The sequence below is a fragment of the Rattus norvegicus genome, chromosome 9 (genome assembly GCF_036323735.1).
Source record: "Rattus norvegicus strain BN/NHsdMcwi chromosome 9, GRCr8, whole genome shotgun sequence".
Classification (NCBI taxonomy): Eukaryota; Metazoa; Chordata; class Mammalia; order Rodentia; family Muridae; genus Rattus; species Rattus norvegicus.
This window is the reverse complement of record NC_086027.1, coordinates 118,831,485-118,849,512: the sequence shown is the minus strand read 5'-3', so window position 1 is coordinate 118,849,512 and position 18,028 is coordinate 118,831,485. Positions and strand designations below refer to the sequence as shown.

The 18,028-nt window shown below is 44.5% G+C and overlaps 1 protein-coding gene and 1 long non-coding RNA gene across 2 annotated transcripts in view; one reads left to right on the top strand and one right to left on the bottom strand.

The window, feature by feature from the left end:
• Nucleotides 1-2,645: 2,645 nt before the first annotated feature.
• LOC134480432 (uncharacterized) lies at nt 2,646-15,558 on the bottom strand. Its single transcript, XR_010054900.1, has 3 exons — nt 15,325-15,558; nt 4,034-4,324; nt 2,646-3,674 (listed from the first exon to the last, which is right to left on the bottom strand). It is a non-coding gene; the product is annotated as an uncharacterized LOC134480432 (long non-coding RNA).
• Nucleotides 12,232-18,028, top strand: part of Smchd1 (structural maintenance of chromosomes flexible hinge domain containing 1) — a 147,232-nt gene continuing 141,435 nt past the window's right edge. Inside the window, exon 1 of the mRNA XM_063267939.1 lies at nt 12,232-16,445. Within this exon, the coding sequence (XP_063124009.1) occupies nt 16,260-16,445 (186 nt within the window). The 5' untranslated portion in view covers nt 12,232-16,259. The remainder of the gene's footprint in view (nt 16,446-18,028) is intronic.

The following is an 18,028-nucleotide window of genomic DNA, read 5'->3' as shown; positions in this document are numbered from 1 at the left end:
AGAAGAAAAGGAACTGGGGGGAGGGGGTTAATCAAGTAGAAGACATCCAATAATCAAGAAATCTTCAAAGCTAGCCCATCTGTAGCCCAAACTTGGGGAGCACAGGATTATTCAGCTTAAATTCAGATGTTTAAGAACAACTAGAGCAATGCAGTAAAACTTTACTTCAGAAAATAAATTAATGACAGTTGCAGTGGCGTGCACCTTTAATCCCAGCATTTAGGAGGTAGAGGTGGGCAGAGCTCCGTGAGTTCAGGGCCAGCCTTAACAGAACTAGTTTCTGGACAGCCAGAGATAGATGGAGAAACCCTGTCTTGAATAAAACAAAAAACAAACAAATAAAATGGGTTGGAAAACTGGCTCAACAGTTAAGAGCATACATGCCAGGAGATTTCACAACCACCTGTAACTCCAGCTCCAGTGGATCCAAATTCCTGCTTCTGGCCTCTATGGATACCATGTGTGTGTACACACACACACACACACACACACACACACACACACGTAAAATTTAATTAAAATTGAAGTTTGGAAAGATGGCTCAGTGGTTAAGAGCACTGACAGCTTTTCCAAAGAACCTGTGTTCAATTCCCAGCACCTACACATGGTTTACAACTGTCTGTAACTCCAGTTCTAAGGGATATGGCACCCTCACACATAACGTATACACAGGCAAAAACACCAATGCACATAAAATAAATCTTTTAAAAATTAATTTAAAATAAACAAACCTCAGTAGCCATAGAAAAGACCGTATGCCACATTTGCCATCTAACTTATGAATAGCTGATGAAGGGGTATCGTAATAAGATCAAGCAAAGAAGGCCTTATTATAAGGCCTACTTCAGGTCAACCAACCAAGGACAAACTAGTCGTTTTTGTATAAATGCAGAATAGCCTTCATTATGTTTGGTTAAAATCATATTTCCCTGTCCAGAGGAAAACATCATTTATCACTGTTATCAAAGTTTTCCCAGTCCTGGTTAGAGTTCAGGGTGCTATTTGGGGACATGATTGTGTGGGGTAAAGAGCTACAGAAAAGCCTAGTGGGCTGGAGCTCCAAGCGGGGCAGTCCATGAAAAATGCATCCAGGACAGAGGGAAGTGGGAGCTCTGACTTGTGTGGAGTCTGATGTCCAGAGCTGTTAAACATCTGGAGCAAGATTTTCCTCCCATCCTCTCGGGCTGTTTCACACATGTCACAGTTGTCTTCTGGGAGAAAGTTTAGAGGCTTGGAAGACAAAAAGGAGAGAACAACACAATTACACCTTTTAGAGTCCTCTGTCCTCTCTTCCTTGTATACTTGGTTTTGAAACAATGAACCTTAAGGAATGTGGCTTTGATGAACCTTAAGGAATGCAGCTTCGAGTTAGAAGCAGTATTTAGGTTTTAGGCTTGCAAAGCTGAAACAATATGCTATTTGATGCCAACCGTCTTTTTGTTCTGAAAAAGCAATATTGTTGGGAATTTTTAATACAGCAGGAAGGCAAAAACATTCTCCAAAATGGAAAGGGACTCTGGATCTAAGGTGAGACCCTGTAAATAAACACAGTGGGTGTGTGAAAATGTGAGAACTTGTAACTTGGCTTTAGCTTCTTTCTTTTTTGAGATTCCTTTTTTTTTTTTTTTTTAAAGGTTGCGATCACAAACAGGAGAAGGGACACACCCAGCAGCTGTAGAAGCAGGAAACAGTTATTCTAAAACCGAAAGGGGGTTGGGGGGAAGCATGAAAACTCAGAGTATCTCTGTGTTTTGTTCTGAGTAGCTTGCTTGCCTTCAGAAGTGGGCCTTTCTGCCTGTGACTAAAGATGGGGATCTTAGGCTTTCTGTGTGTAGCACATCCCGGATAATTTTGTAACCATGTCCTCTAGAAACCCCTAACTGAGATTACATTTCAGAAGTGTTAGGAACTAAGTCCAGAGGGACAGAGGGGACACTGAGAAGAGCTGCTGCAGTCACTTCAAGCCAGAAGATGGCTAAAAGGGGTAACTGACCTGGGCTTGGCAAAACTCCACTTGGTATTGGGGGTTGGGGGTCACTTACCAGGCTGTGTACCTCCCCTAAAACTCACAGCTTTTGAAGTATTCAGGAAAGAACACTGTTCACCTCTCCTATTTCCTGTGGCCATACATAACTAAATGATGCTACAGGTATTGTGTGCTTGGCTTCCAGGCCATATGCAGTCACTAACAAGCTAACAGTCCTGTGAGAACCAGCCAGTTTTCACAGAACACATGACTTCTCTTTTCAGAAACCGAAACCTAGATGAGAAACAACTGAGACCGCAGAGGGAGGGGTACTGCTTTCTTTCTGCTGCCGTGGGACAGTGTCTGAAAGAATGTATGGATGACTGCAGGTACCTGCCGGATGAGGAGTGTGAGCTACAGATTACTCAGACTGTCAAATGTTTTACTGTTCTTTAAAAAGGATTTAAACCGGGCTGTGCACCCCCCCTCACTCAGACAGCTCTCGGTCCAAGTCAACTTAGCTTCAGCTAGCAATATTTTTATTAGACCCAAAAGTAAAAAAATTTGAATTTCAAAAGAAAAATCCAGTTCTGAGAAGAATCAACCTTATTGTAGTTTTAAGCAAGATGAAGGCTGTTTCATGTTGTTTTATACACTCTTCTCATCTTACAGCACCTAGGCAATTCTAACTCAGGCAAGCATTAATACTCAGGCAAGACAGTATATGAAGACCCTCACACATGAATATATACTTTTACAAAGAAAAATGGGCACAGAGGTTCACATCTGTAATCCTGTAAACCTGGGGATGGAGACAGAAGGATTAGGGGTTGGAAGTCATTCTTATCTACATGCTGGGTCCAGCCTGGGTTACAGGAGAACCTGCCTCAATCAAGCAAACAGTATTTTCATTTTCTTAAGGAAGTTTCTGGTTTGCAGCAAAGTTGAAAGGAATTTTCATGCTTCTCCCGTCTTGCCACAGCTTTTGCCTCCCCATACCTATAGCCTTCCCATCCTTAATAGCCTCTAACAGAATGATATTATTTGTTACAACTGGGGGGCCTCCCCATCCTTAATCTCCTGCACCAGAATGATACATTTGTTACAACTGGAGAGCCACCACCTGCATCTCATTATCACCAAACTCCTCATTTAAGTTAGCGTTCACATTCTGTGCAGATGTTGTGTGTGAGCGCATTCACTTAATCAAATGCAAGTGTGTGTCAACGAGCACACGTGGAGGCCAAGGAAACGTCAGATGCCGTCCACACCTTCCATCTGGTGTGAGAGAGGGTCTGCCGGGTTTTTTTTCTGCTGTGTACACCAATCCAGCTAACCCTATCTTCCCCACAGGAGTACTGGAATCACAGGTGCTCTCGGTCCAGGGTTATATGGGTTCTGGAGATTCAAACTCAGCTTCTTCATTGCTTAAATTTTATATGAGGTTTATGAATGCACAGCGAATAGCACCCACCATTACAGCCTCGTAAGAGTATTTTTTTACTCCTCCTGATTCATGCTCTTCTTTTATTTTTATTTATTTATTTATTTATTTATTTATTTATTTATTTATTTATTTTTTGGTAACGCCGACAGAAAATCGATGCTGCCTACTGGAACGTCGACTGCTCCTGTTTAGCTTGACCTTGTGTCTTGGGTAGGCAACAGCATCTGAAGTGAGTTCACAGATTCAATAGCCATGTCATGTCTAGACACAGAAAAGGACATGAAGTTATGATGAGCATGATCTTACCAAGTTTTAAATTTATAGTTGAGAATTCCCCTTGGAGGGTCTACATGCTTGACTGGGGGAGGATGGAATTTGATCTTTTCTTCTGTCTGTCCAATCTAGGTCCATAGGCAGAGAAGGCCAGCTTTCCAGTACAGAGGGAGCCGAGATCCCCAGCAGAAAGTGGTCATCTCTGTCCTCTGTTGACTCCTCTAGCTCTACTTGTCTTTATGTTTGTTTGGTCCACTGATTATACTCCAGGGAGTGTTAGAGTTCACATCCACATTCCACTCCGCAGTGGACAGAGACTTACCAGGCTTACGCTCCATGACCCATACCTCATAGCTCTTGTTGCAGTTGATCGCAGCCATACTTCAGATTGTCACACAGGCAACGCTTCTCTCAACGAAGCTTCTAATACTGCTTTGGGGTTGGTAAAAATCCAGGAAGGCCAGGCTGTGAGGCTGGAATTTGGAGCATGAACCCACCACAACAGCAAATTCTGCATCATCCAGCTGGGTTAAGTAGCAGACGTCTTCAACAGCAAGGAAACTCAGCATACCATAGATGTGTCATGGAGTCCAACGGGTAAAGTCTGTGATCAAGGGCTGAGCCATCACTGGGTCCTGCTGATGAGGACAAGAGAGAAGCATGGGCCTGTAAACTGTTAGAACTCAGTGGCTGAGTTAGGCAAAAAAAAAAAAAAAAAAAAAAACAAACATGATAGACAGGGCTTTACAGATGCCACCTCTATGAACCCTGGGGTATCCTCTTCATGGCTGTCACTGTACTCAGGCTTGACTTTTGAGACCAGTAGATCAGGCTCACCTGAGACTCACTGTGTATTCCAGGGTGACCTTGTATTCTGCCACCTCAGTGTCTGTGCTGGGATTACAGATGTGTACCACCACCATATCCGGTTGATTGGAAATGATTCTCCTTATCATATAGTTCTGTACTGGTTTTCATACATTTTTTTTTAAACAAAAAGCACAACCATCTCTTACGGGGCAAGGGAGGTTTCTGAATCTAATTGTGTCCCCAGGGGTGGGATTGAAAGGGAATGAGAAGAGGCAGCAACACAAAGCATTCTTATTTGTGGGGATAAAATCTCTAAAGCGAGCTGATTGGTTAAACTAAGGATGTGGGGAGGCCGTTGATAAAAGCCAGAAAGAGCTGGGAAGAGCCAAGGAAAGAGAGACAATTGCTGAGGGGAGCTATAAAAATCTGAGTACCACAGCAAGCCTAGAGACGGGCTCTTCCTGTGTCACTTGCTCCCAGTGCAGAGCCCATTATAGATTTATGTTTGGAAACAAGTGCTAAATAATTTGATGAATAAATTAATACTTCTAAATTGTCATAAATTTCTTTCTGTGCTTGTTTTATCTTCTTTTATATTGTGCTCGCACAGCTAAACTGGAGTCGGGTCTAACTCCTGGAAGCATAGGTCTTTACTCCAAGTTTGGTTTTCTTGTCTCTAGCACCACACTGACTCTCTAATATATTGCAAATAAAATATAACATAGGGTAACCTTCTTGGAACCCACCCCATCTCCAGAATTCTTTCCCCCTTTTCCTGACTAAATCTATGATCTCTCTGCTCACAAACAAAAGACCACAGCACACAGCACATTCCTCCCCAGTGCACAATCCCTCCCTGTGCATCTATAGGCTCACAAACCACAGCCTTTTTCTGATACTTATTTTCAATTCTCTTTAGCCATATTTCTTTTCTTGAGACACCACCTCACTATGTAGTCCTGGCTCACCGAGAACTCACCATATAGACAAGGCTTAGCCACATTTCTCACAGGCAAGTTTCCACAATTGCCCTGCCATAAGTTTCAAGAATTTGTACCCATCAGAAACAAAACAACCACCTTTTAACATTGCAATATGATGTCGCTGTCTCCAAACGTGTTGAACAGCATTCACAAGTATCCTGCATTATATGTGACCCGTGGGCCACAGGATGGACACATTCCCACCCTGTTGGCTGTCATTCTTGTTTTCATGACCTGTAGTTGCTTTATTTACAATAACATGAAGGGTGCTCTGATCTACCATGACACTTCCTGTCTCTAATAGATGAAATCTGGAGACGAGTATGGTGCACTTTATGCCTGCTTCTCTTTGTATGTATGGTGTGTGCTATGTGGTGTGTGTTGTGTGTGTGTGGGTGTGTGTGAGTGTGTCTGTGTGTGTCTGTGTGTGTCTCTGTGTGTGTGTGTGTGCGCGTGCGCACGCGCCTGTGCATGATCCTGTGAGTGCCTGTGCATGTGTGCACTTGTGGAGACCTGAAGTTGATATCAGACCTTTTCCTTACTTGCTCTCTACCTTTCTTTGAGAAAGGGTCTCTTACTGACTCTGGAGCTCATCCCTTTGGTTAAGGTGGCTGACCAACAAGCTCCCAAGATCTACCTTTCTACAGTCCCATCACTGAGTTATAGATACACATGCGTGCATGCTGGTTTTTATATGGCCCCTGAGATTAAAACTCAGTCTTTGTGCTTGTAGGGCTGTTTGGACTAAGCCATTGTGGTGATTTGTATATGCTTGACCCAGAGGAGTGGCACGATTAGGAGGTGTGGCCTTGTTGGAATAGATGTGTCACTGTGGGCATGGGCTTTAAGAGCCTCATCCTAGCTGCCTGAAAGTCAGTCTTCTCCTAGCAGCCTTCAGATGAAGATGTAAAACTCTCAGCTCTTCCTGCAACATGCTTCCCTGGACACTGCCATTCTCCTGCCTTGATGATAATGGACTGACTCTCTGAACTTGTAAGCCAGCCCCAATTAAATGTTGTCCTTGTATGAGTTGTCTTGGTCATGGTGTCTGTTCACAGCAGTAAAACACTAAGACAGCCATCTTCCTAGTCCACTTCCAACTTCTGATTGATCAAAACAAGGTCTGTTAAAACTGAAAACCTCCCCCCCATAGCCCCCACCCCAAAAGAACCCTAGGCCATCAACACGGCTCAGTTAATAAAGGTACCTATTGTCAAGCTGAAGACCTGAGTTCTCCTGGGACCTACAGGATAGAAGAAGCACTGTCCTCTGACCTTCACATACACAAAGAGGCACAAGCATGCCTTCCTCTCCGCTACATAAAAAAGTAAAACAATTTTTTAAAAAAAGCTTAAGCTCTCATAAAAAATAGGATTTTGTCCAAATGCCAAACAATACTAACAAGTATTAGAATTACTTCGAGTTATGACCTTTTATGAGATTGTGAAAATTTTTCAAAAGAGTAATATATCATCTAATGTTTCAGTTTTAAGGTTTCAAAGAAGTCTGAGGAAAGTCCAACATCTGCTGAGCCTACTCACAGATGTCACAGAGAGAACTGAGCTTAGAGAGGGCTCAGTTGAGAGTTAAAAACACTTCAACAATTTGTATATGATGGGTATGTCTTGCGGCCAAATATATTTACTGTGTATCTCCACCTTTCCAAACTACGAACCACGTGACTTTTATCCCACCTCTCTACGTAAGTCACTGAAATAAGTGACTCACTCAGTGAATAGTAATTGTGACACCTTTCTTACTTGGGGTTTTCTTTTATTATCTTTTTATTATTGCATATGTGCAAGAACATAGTGGACACACATGTGCATACATGTGGATAACACAGTGCATTGGGATAGAGGTTAGAGGACAATTTTTGAGAGTTGATTCTCTTCTTCCACCACATGGGTTCTAGGGATGGGACCCAGGTTGTCAGGCTTGGCAGCAACTGCCTTAACCTGAGGAGCAATCTCACCGGATCCAGGTAAGGGTTTTATTTTTGTTCTTTTGAAAAGGGAGTCTCTTATTCCAAGCTAGCTTTGGCTTCCTGATTCAGACCTTGAACTCCTCGTCCAACCTACTACTGAGCCACCACATCTGACTCTTGTCTCTGTTTGTGAGGTAGTAGTCCAGGCTGACCTTGAACTCCAAACCCTCCAGCCTCAGTCGCCTAAGTGCTGGGAATACAGGGATGAGCCAGCACATCCGGTTGTACTCTCAATTATTGCATTGTATTTGCTCCCGAGCGAATGATGATGGACTTTTGGTGACTGTCACTAGTCCATAAGATATATTTATGGCTGCAGAGGGTAAGCACATGAAAGCACAAGCATCTGAGCTCAAATTCCAAGCACCGTATCAAAAGGCCTGCCATAGGCTCATGTGCCTGCAACCCCATATTTGAGGAGTGGGTGTAGGCAGGTCCCAGGAGAGTTTTGGGTAAGCCAATCTAGCTTAAGCAATCTGGGTAAGCCCAGAGGAAAAGCTTCAGGATCAGGGAAAAACTCTTGATTCAAGAGAATTGAGGCAGAGGGATAGAAGACACCTAATGTTTTCCTCTGGCCTGAACAAACACCCCCTCTTCCACAAAAGATAAAAAGTATGTGCAATATAGTATCCCTCCCTTCTTCACGCCACTGTTGTTTGTATCTTTAGGGCAGATAATATTTATATCAGATGTGTACAATTGTCTTATTGCCTCTTACTGCTGAGAATCATCCTCAGTTTTGGGGTCTGGGGAGTTATAGGATAATATATATATATGTATATGTGTATATATATATATATATATATATATATAATCTCCAGTCCAGATGGTCAACTTTGTGTGTGTGTGTGTGTGTGTGTGTGTGTGTGTGTGTGTGAGAGAGAGAGAGAGAGAGAGAGAGAGAGAGAGAAATTTGGTTAAGAAGTTTCCATTTTTATTTCTCCTTATATTAAGCAAGAAAAACATTCCCATTTCATTTGGTTGGATGAAAACTGAGGAAGGAGTGGAGGCATGTGCCGTAATCCCAGCTACTGAGGGGGCTGAGGCAGGAGGTTTAAAAGTTCAAAGCAAATCAGAAAAGTTTAGAGACCCTGTCTGGAAGCACCTGAGAGGCAGAGGTAGGCAGAGGTCTGAGTTCAAGACCAGCCTTGTCTATATAGTGGGTTTCAGGCCATATGAGTGAGAAACGCAGTGAGACCCAGTCTCAAAACTCAACCAACTAACAAAGTAACAGCAAGCAAACAGCAGCAACAATGAAACAAGAGGACCTGGCAGCACCTGAAGGTAGAGACAGGAGAAACAATTGTTCAAGACCAGCATCACAAACATCTGTAACCCCAGTCTCATATAAACATAATAAAGCTTAGAAAAATAAAAATGAAAAGACCAGCCTCTGTTTCTTAGCTAAGGCCAAACTGAGCTATCTGAAACTTTCAAAAATAAAAAAAAGTTTGAGAAAGGGCTGAGAGTGTGGCCTAGGGGCTGAGTCTGTACCTAGCATGCACACGTTCCTATGTTCAGTTACCTCTATCACAAAAATAAAATGAACTAAGGAAGGGAAATTTTGTTTACAGTAGGGTCATGCTATGCAGTCCAAGTTGGCTTTAAATTTTAGACCCACCTGCCTCAGCCTCAAGAGTGCTGAAACTACAGGTAAGCATCACCATGATCAGCTGGGGAGAAGACGTTAAGAAGCAGCACGTGGGTTAAAGAATTGGTCTTCCTGTTTCATTAAGGAACCTGGCTAACAGAACAGCACCGTTGCATCAGAATGTACTGGGTACATTGTGGGAACACAATGAAAGAATCAAGCGTGGCAGGAGAGAGTAATGAGCTTGGGGTGCAACCAACAACTTTCCCACCACAGCCAAGTGTTTCCAATACAAGCAGTGGCACCCATCGGTTTTAAAAGCTTAGGATGTGGTCTACACTCATCCCGCTTGAGACGGCAACTAACAGACCAGGCATACGCACACAATAAATATTTAAAATGTAATTTAAAAAAAAAGTAGTGGTATCTATGTTCTCTCGTCTCAGGACTTGGTCAGATTGTTACTCCGACGATTCCCAAAGACCTATGCTATTTTTGCCTATAGGTAAAAGGTCTTTACACCTTCAATGTCTTATGAAATGGTCTTATGAATCCCTCTGCCCACCTGCTTTTTTTTCCAATTAAGTAATTTATTTACTTTACATTCCGACCACAGTTTCCCCTCCCTTCTCTCCTCTTGGTTCTTCTCCATAATCCCCTCCCAACCATCATCCATTCCTTCTCCCTTTCTTCTTCAGAAAAGGGGAGGCCTCCTGTGGCTATCAACCAGCCTTGGCATATCAAGTTGCAGTAAAACTAAGCACATCTTGAATCCTCTCCCATTGAGGCTAGACAGAGCAGCCCTGTTAGGGAGAGGGTCCCAAAGCAGGCAGCAGGGTCAGAGACTCCTGACATTAGGAGTCCCACAGGAAAAACAGGCTGTACTAGGGTTTCAGATGTGCAGAGGGCCTAGGTCAGTCCCACCCATGCTCCCTGGTTGTTGGTTCAGTCACTGTGGGGCCCCCTGGACCCAGGTTAGTTGATTCTGTAGGTTTTCTTCTAGTGTCCTTGCCTCCTCTGGCTTCTTCAATCCTTCCTCCCCCTCTTCCACAGGATTTCCTATGTTCCATCTAATGTTCGGCTGTGGGTCTCTGCATTTGTTTCTATCAGTTGCTGGGTGAAGCCTCTCAGGGGACAGTTATGCTAAGCTCCTGTCTGCACATAAGCCATTAAAAGAGCCAGGGGTTGGCTTCCTCTCATGGTATGCGTCTCAAGCTGGATCAGTCATTGGTTGGTCCTTCCTCAGTCTCTGCTTCATCTTTCCCCTCCCCACACATCTTGCAGGTAGGGCAACTTGTAGGTGGAAGCTTTTGTGGCTCCCACCCACCTTTGAGAACAGAACCAGGTTTTCAGGCAGTGTGTTGTTCAGCAGTTTATAACTAGTAACAGTGGAGGGCTGAAATGATGCTTCCTGTTGGGACATATTTCCAAACACCTGTGCCCTTAGATTTTAGGGACAGAAAAAGAGTAAGGATTTACGTACAGTGATACAGTGCCCTTGGGACAAAGAGGAACGAAAAAGCTGAGAGTGTAGTTCGGCATATATGAAGCCCTGGTTTAATCCCAGGGATGGAGGAGGGGCAATTATTATCCAGATTTAAAATGATTCCCCGTAGGTAGGTAAAAGAGATGGTCCTCCTCCCTCAAATACTTATATAGCTGTATATACAACCTCCCCAGGCAAAGCGTGGAATTTGTTTAAGTTGGAATGAGAAAGGACCCTAAAACGTTCTTCACCAGTTTGGTAGGTTAGGGGCTCAGAGTCGCAAAACTTTTTAGCTGGCAAACCCTGAATTTATGCCACCGAGATTACCCTTTACTTTCCAGAATAAAATAAAATAACGTTTGAGGAGATAAGGACATTGAAAAGACACCCTTCTTGCCCCCTTCTCCCACCCCCCTTTTTTTTCCTTGCCACCTTTGAAAGCACTCTTTTTAATTTGGAGGATCAGTCAGCTACGTTTAAATGTTTGTCTTCTGGGAAATTCCTGCTGGAGTTTAATCACTATTTTGAGTAATTAAGAGGGCGGAAACTTAATCCAATTAAGGTATTTAGAGACTGGCCACAGGGAATGATAAAGTCATTAAGGTGTGTGTGGGGGGTGCCAGGTGAGTAAGCAGGAGACAGACACATACTCCTAATCCCTTACCACATGGTGCCCTGCACTGCCTAAGGGCTCTACCAACTAGAAGACTAATTGTCAGGTGTGCCCCTTGACCTTGAACCTCTATACCAGCTAGAGAAAAGAAACATCTTTAATTTAGGGCGTAACAAGGAATCACCAGCCCAATGGGTGTTTTCTATTACCAATCAACCATATTTTGTTTTCCTGCTTTCTGACACCATCCTTTTTTCTCTTTCTCTTTTCCTTATTTGATGGTGCTAGGGACCAAACCCAAGGTCTCCTCATACACACGTCAGTATCACTGCTGATTTATATACCACCTCTCAAAGATGGCAACACAGCATTATTCTGAAAATCGGTAGGGATTTTTGTAAACCTGCTTCTGTCATTGGAGAGGGGACCATAGAGTGGGTTAGCTATGTGACAACTGTTGGCTACTAGGACATTCCAAAGAAGCCAAGCAGGGCCTTGATAAACAGTTGCACACTGATGTTTTTGTTTTTGGAATGTGATGATCAAGTGAAACACTAGGTTTTCCTGATAGAGATGTCTAATTAGAGGAGAACTCATGTAATTAAGCCAACAAACAGCCTCAGCTTGACTGCCAAGCAGGGAAGTGAGCCTATCACATAGCACTCACCATGTTTAGGATGGCTGATGATTATGTTAAGTAAATCTCACCAGCAGAGCTGCTCAGCCAAATTACAGTATCATGAGCCAGAAATTGTTCCCGCAGTAAGCCACTACATTACAGTTTTAGAAAAATTAAAAAAAAAAAAAACACAGTTGGGCATGGTGGCACCCACCTTTGATCTTAGCGCTTGGGAGGCAGAGGCAGGCAGATTTCTGAGTTCAAGGCCAGCCTGGTCTGACAGACTTAGTTTCAGGATGGCCAGGGCTACACAGGAAGAAAACTTAAAATCTAATTTAATCTTTGATAACTTTATATATTTATAAATGTGTTCCATTCATATTCACCCTCATAACTGTCTCTTACTCTTCTTGCTAACATGTTCCCTTCCTACTTTCATGTCCTTTTAAAATTTTTTTTTCTTTTTTCCCACAATCACTGGGCGAGGGTTGCTTCACTCATGAACATGGGTGTGGTTTAATTTACAAGATCCCGGGCAGTTTGCCAGTGTTAAGGCACTACATCTAAATACACTCACACATGCAACCACAAAATCAGGTGTGGTGGTACAAGTATGAAAGGTCAGCTCTCAGAAAGTGGAATCTGAAGTACTGAGATATAGAAGCAGAACTCGATTACATTAGCAAGACCTTGTCTTAGAACAGACATACCACACACACATTCCCATAAATCAGTATTTACAATAAAGAACTCAGCAGATTCTCAGAATATGTTATTGTTTTTTTCTAGCTTCTTCTAAATCACTAATAAAGATACTAAAAGTTTACAAATGGGTGGAGGTAAAGCAAAAAAGACGCAGGGTCAATAGAATACATTGTAACAGTCTGTCCAGCTATGTGTTTCAGTAGGTGTTAAAAAGATCACTTTTTTTTTTCTTCCTGAGACAGAGTCTGTATGTAGCTCTGGCTGTTCTGGAACTCACTCTGTAGACCACAAATGGCCTAGAACTCTCCGAGATCTGCCTGCCTCTGCTGCCACAGTGCTGGAATTGAAGGCATGTGTGCACCATTGCCCATCTTTAACGAGCTGTCTTTAATTGCAGACATAACAGTAACTATTCACTTCAGCTGTTCCTGAAGCGTCTCTGCAATATCTCAGGACATTCTCACCCAAGGCTTGAGTCTCATCCCAAGGGGAAAGGGAGGAGGACTCTACCAAGGGCCACTAAATTTCATTGTAGTTTGTTGTAGAACAACTGGTAATTGACACAAGGCACTTTTTACAATTCTCAGCACTCAGGAGGTCAGGGCAGGTGTGTTTGAGGCTAATCTGGTCTACACAGCCAATTCCAGGACATCCAAGGCTACAGAGAGAAACCCTGTCTCAAAAACAAAACAAAACAAAACATATATCTTCTGGTAAAGGTGACTGCTTTCAATCCTGACAATTTGAATTTGATTCCCTGGGAGCCATACCAGGAAGGAGAGAACTAATTTGCATAAATTGTCCTCTGACCTCAATACCTGTCCCAGGGCCACCATTCAAATAAAAGTGTGTGTGTGTTGGTGGTGGTGGTGGGGAGATAACAGTGTTTAAAATAAAATACATTCAATAGGTATGATAGCTGATGATAAGTGACCAGAACCAGGGAACTGGGTCATTTCAAACTCACTTCATTAATTTCTCATAAAGAACAGACCCTTCTATTTAAGTTTTTTGAAGAATCAAAGGTGACTAGGACAAGGAAGTATTCGGACACTATTCTAGACTACTACACTGCCATCTAAGCAACTGAATATGTAGTCGTGGTTCGCTTCTGATTTGTGATCTTTCTGCCTCTACTTCCCTAGTGCTAGGATTTCAAGAAGGCACTGACTCACCTAGCATTAGAGTTGACATTTCTTTCTTTTAAAGGATTTACTACTACTACTACTACTACTACTACTACTACTACTACTACTACTACTATTATTATTATTTTCCTGAGACAGGGTTTCTCTGTGTAGTTCTGGCTGTCCTGAAACTCATAGGCCAGGCTGGCCCAGAGATCAAGAGGTTTGCCTGCCTCTGCCTCTCGAGGGCTGGGATTAAAGACATGTGCCACTCATCCAGCTTCTTAGAGCTTTCTTTAATAATGCTGCTCAGAATACTTTTTTTCAGATGACAATTGAGAAGCTAATTTTTAAAAAAAATTATGCTGGGTAGCAAGCAAAACAGTAACAGGATTGGGCTGTTTTCTGGTGCTCCCCCTCCCAATTTGAATGGGGAGTTTTGGATGTCTCTACAAATTTGTTCAAATAACAGCTGGACCTGGGAACACCGCTATTGCTACTGATGCATAACATACTACTCTCATTGTTACATTATTAAGGTGGATATCTACACATACAGGATTTGAATCTTTAGAGACACTAGCTATGCTGTGATGTTTGGGAAGAATATCCTAGTTCACCATGCTGAGATGACATCACAATAGTTAAGATGGTTTAGAAACATTACTGTTATATTTTTTTATTAGTCCAGGAATCACACACTGTATTAAATGTCAGGCCTTACCTATGAGGGCTGGGTTACAGGAACTAATGTTCTCTAAATAATGAGAACAAACAAACAAACAAACAAACACCACATTAAGACCTGCTGTTAAGGCTTTGATTCCCTGCCCCTGCATCTGGAGGCTCATAACCACCTACGACTCCAGAGAATCTGAGTCCTTGGACCTTCAAGGAGCTTCTGGTTTTATTTATGAGATTTATAATTTGGTATCACAGAGAAATTGCCCTGTTGACCCTTTGGCTGTTAAGTACCAATTTGCTGAACCACAAAGGCAATTCATCTTACTCGTTAACTAAGATTTAGAGAAACGACTTGCATTTCTCGAGTTGTTCAAATCAAACGCGGTCCATAAAAGGGACAGAAGGAAGTGGCTGTGTGAGTTTTAAAGATAAAATGTAAAATGTCAGCTAGGAGTAGTGACTCACACCTCTCCAGCAATCAGGGTTAGCGTTTGGGTTAGGGTTGGGTCAAGGCATGAGGATCAAAGTTCGAGGCCTGGGCAGCCTAGGAAGACTGACAAAAAGCAAACTACAATAAGGCTTCACAGAAATCTGATGATAGTTGGGCATTAATCTTGTGTCTCCTGTCTCCCATGTGTTCATGGTACATGAACAGCTTTGACCACAATTTCACCTGCCACCTACTGTTTAATTTTCTCTTCTTCCAGTCCTACTATTTATGCCACTCAACACATGCCTTCACTCTTGTATGTCAGGCTAACTATCCTTCAGTTCTATCCTTGGTGCCAACAACCAGGTCTGTTTCCAAGGTGCACTGACTTTGAGTCTAGCTTTATCGTTAATCATAAAGGCTCCTGCAAACCTAATAAAACAACACCCTTAAATCGGATCCAACTTCTAGAAACATAAAAGAACTCAATTAATTAATGGGTTTCATTAATTTACACGTTGGTCTCAAGTACAAAGCATCCAGGTTTTAAGAACCAGAGACCAAGTCAAGCACCCGGCAAGGTTACTCTTGTTTAGCACTCACCGTGCTATCTGTATAGTCAGAAGCGCATCCTCCATTAAGGATGCTAAAGTTTTCGAGGAGGGTGTCCTACGCACTTCGCGCTTAGAAGCTGACTAAACCTCGGTGAGTAGGTTAGGCGTTATTCTGGAATCGCAGCCTCAGAGAGCCTCAGAGAGCCTCAGAGCCGGGGCGCGCATCGCGGCAGCGGTGACGTCAGAGACCCGTTCCTCCTCCAGGCCGAGCTTTGTCTCATTGTCCCACACTAAAACCCACCCATGACCTCGAAGGAAGTGTGCGCGCAAAGTGGCGCCCAGTGTTTTAGCCACAGTGTCGGTCGCACGGGGACCCAGGTGGTGCACGCTTCCAGCCTCCGCATCCGCCCGATTCGGTCGCGCCCAGGAGACCGCATGGCGTGGTGGGAAGGCTCCAGGGCACCGCAGCCGGAGCCAGCATAGACCCTGGGGCGACGCGCCCGAAAGTCGTCCTCCCGCGAGGCCCCCCAGGCGCTGGGAGCGGTCTTCCCGCCGGTCCCCAGTCCCCGCGGTCCGCGTGAGGCCGGGGGGCGTGGCCTGGTGCGCGCGAAGCTCCGCCCCGCCCCGCGGCCTGCTGGACCGGCCCGGTCTTAGGCGTCCTCTTCCTCCTGCGCAGCAGCCGCGGCGGCGGCCAGCTCTCAGGTCAGGGAACTAGGCTCGCGTGGGCGGCGGCGCACGCAGCTGGCGGGCTCCGAGGCGCGCGCAGCGCGTCCCTGTCTCCGCGGGTCGCGGAAGTGACGTGAGGCACCCCGGCAGAAGAGCGTTTGAATCGGTTCCCGGGTTGCTTCCCGGCCGCTGCCCAGTCGGTGCTGCGCGGCCCGCCGAGGCCCCGAGCCGCGGCGGCTGGAGCCGAGGACACGCGCGGAGTCTGCGTCTCCGGGAAGCGCGCCCGAGAGCCGCGAGGTCTTCTCTTTTCCCCCCAACATGGCAGCGGAGGGCGCCAAGGATCCAGGCGGCCTCTCCAAGGGGTCTGGAAGGGATGGCGACATCGACGGCTGTAGGACGGTGTACTTGTTTGACCGGCGCGGGAAGGACTCGGAGCTCGGGGATAGAGCACTGCAGGTCCCGGAGCGCGCGGGCTACGCGGAGTTCCGCGCGTCTGTGTGTCAGGTACGTTCCGGGGCGCTGAAGGGATGCTCTCGAGGAGGTGAGGGTAGGTGGCCCGAAGCCTGGGTGGGTCACCGCCATAAACTTGTCAGATGGCCGGGATTCTGCGGCCTTGGCCTCTGTCGGGTGCCCACGTTGCGGTTGATCCCCGGGATGTCCCGGCCGGCCTGGCTTTGGCCAAGGAGGATGGGGTCCCGCCCCTCCGTGGGCCTGTGCTGGTTTAGCGTGGGCCTGTGCTGGTCTAGCGTTCGGGACCTCGAAGTTAGTGGGCGCTTATCGGGTTTAGCTACAGCTTTACGGTTGCGAAGCAGTAGGTGCAACATCCTGTAAGAGAAGCACCTGTGTTTGTCTTAGTTCGTAACTTCAAAAGTAGACTGCCGAGTTGTACCCACTGGACCGTCAGCGTCGCGACGGTTGCGCCGTTTAGAGGGGGTGAGATTCCGGGAGTTCGGGTACCCCAGGTTTCAGGGAGGTGATGGAGTCATTTCCCGGTTGTCTTGTCAGAAAGGTTTGCCTGATCCGTCCCAGCAGGATTCTTCTACAGAGTTAACACTAAGTTAGGTTAGTATTCAGAGCTGCCCTTCTGGTTTTCTGAGCTCCCAACTTTCTTGGGAATTCCTAAACTAGCTCCAAGTGCCCATAACGAAGAACGAGTTTACTGGTTTGAAAAATAAAATGAATGACTGCGTAGCAAAACGTGCTGTAGATGCTTTATAGGTTGTTGGTGGTACTGTTGCCTGAACTTGTGAGTATGTTTGGGGGAGGGGTATTACGGGGTTTTGTTTTGAGACAAGGTCTTGCTTTGTAGCTCTGGCTAGCCTAGAAGTCTCTGTTGACCAGGATGGCCTCGAACTTTCTGGTTATCCTTCTGTCTTTGCTGCCCAGTGTTGGTAGTCACAGGCGCAACTGCCACCGTTCTGGGCTCTAACCTTTTAAAAGAGGAATATGGCAGTGGCCGAATTAACTTGTGTTTTTCTTCCAGAAAACTTAGTTTAGGATTGGACTAGGACACTAATTCTCAGCCATCCTTAATGTTGCGATCCTTTAATACCTATGTTGTGGAGACTTCCCAACCATAAAATTATTTTCGTTGCTAATTCACAACTGTAACCTTGCTGTTATGAATTGTAATGTAAATGTGTTTTCCTGTGTTCAGAACCACTGAAGATACGACTTTGTATATTTGTTGAAAAACTCAAATTGAGTTTTACTTTGCCCAGGTGGGCTTTCTTACGTTTGTAGCTATATTCCCAGTGTCTTGCTTGACATATGGTAACTGTTCACACAGATAGGAATGGATACATGAATTAAGACAAAACTAGGTAAACCCTGAAATTCATTCTATGCCTGCCACATATGGGGGTAGATTCTCCCTGTCTTGTCTTAAGACTAGTTCTTATACTGTAGTTATAGTCTGCCATGTATCTCAGTACCAGCAATTTAAAAATTAAGGAGCCTCAGTATTACTCCTTTGAGTCCTTCCTCTTCTTTTTATATCACTGTAGTACATGTTTTACATTTAGTTTCTTTCTTTTTGTTTCCAGTTAATTTTGCCAGGAATGTGTCTTTTTACTTTTTTTTGAGTA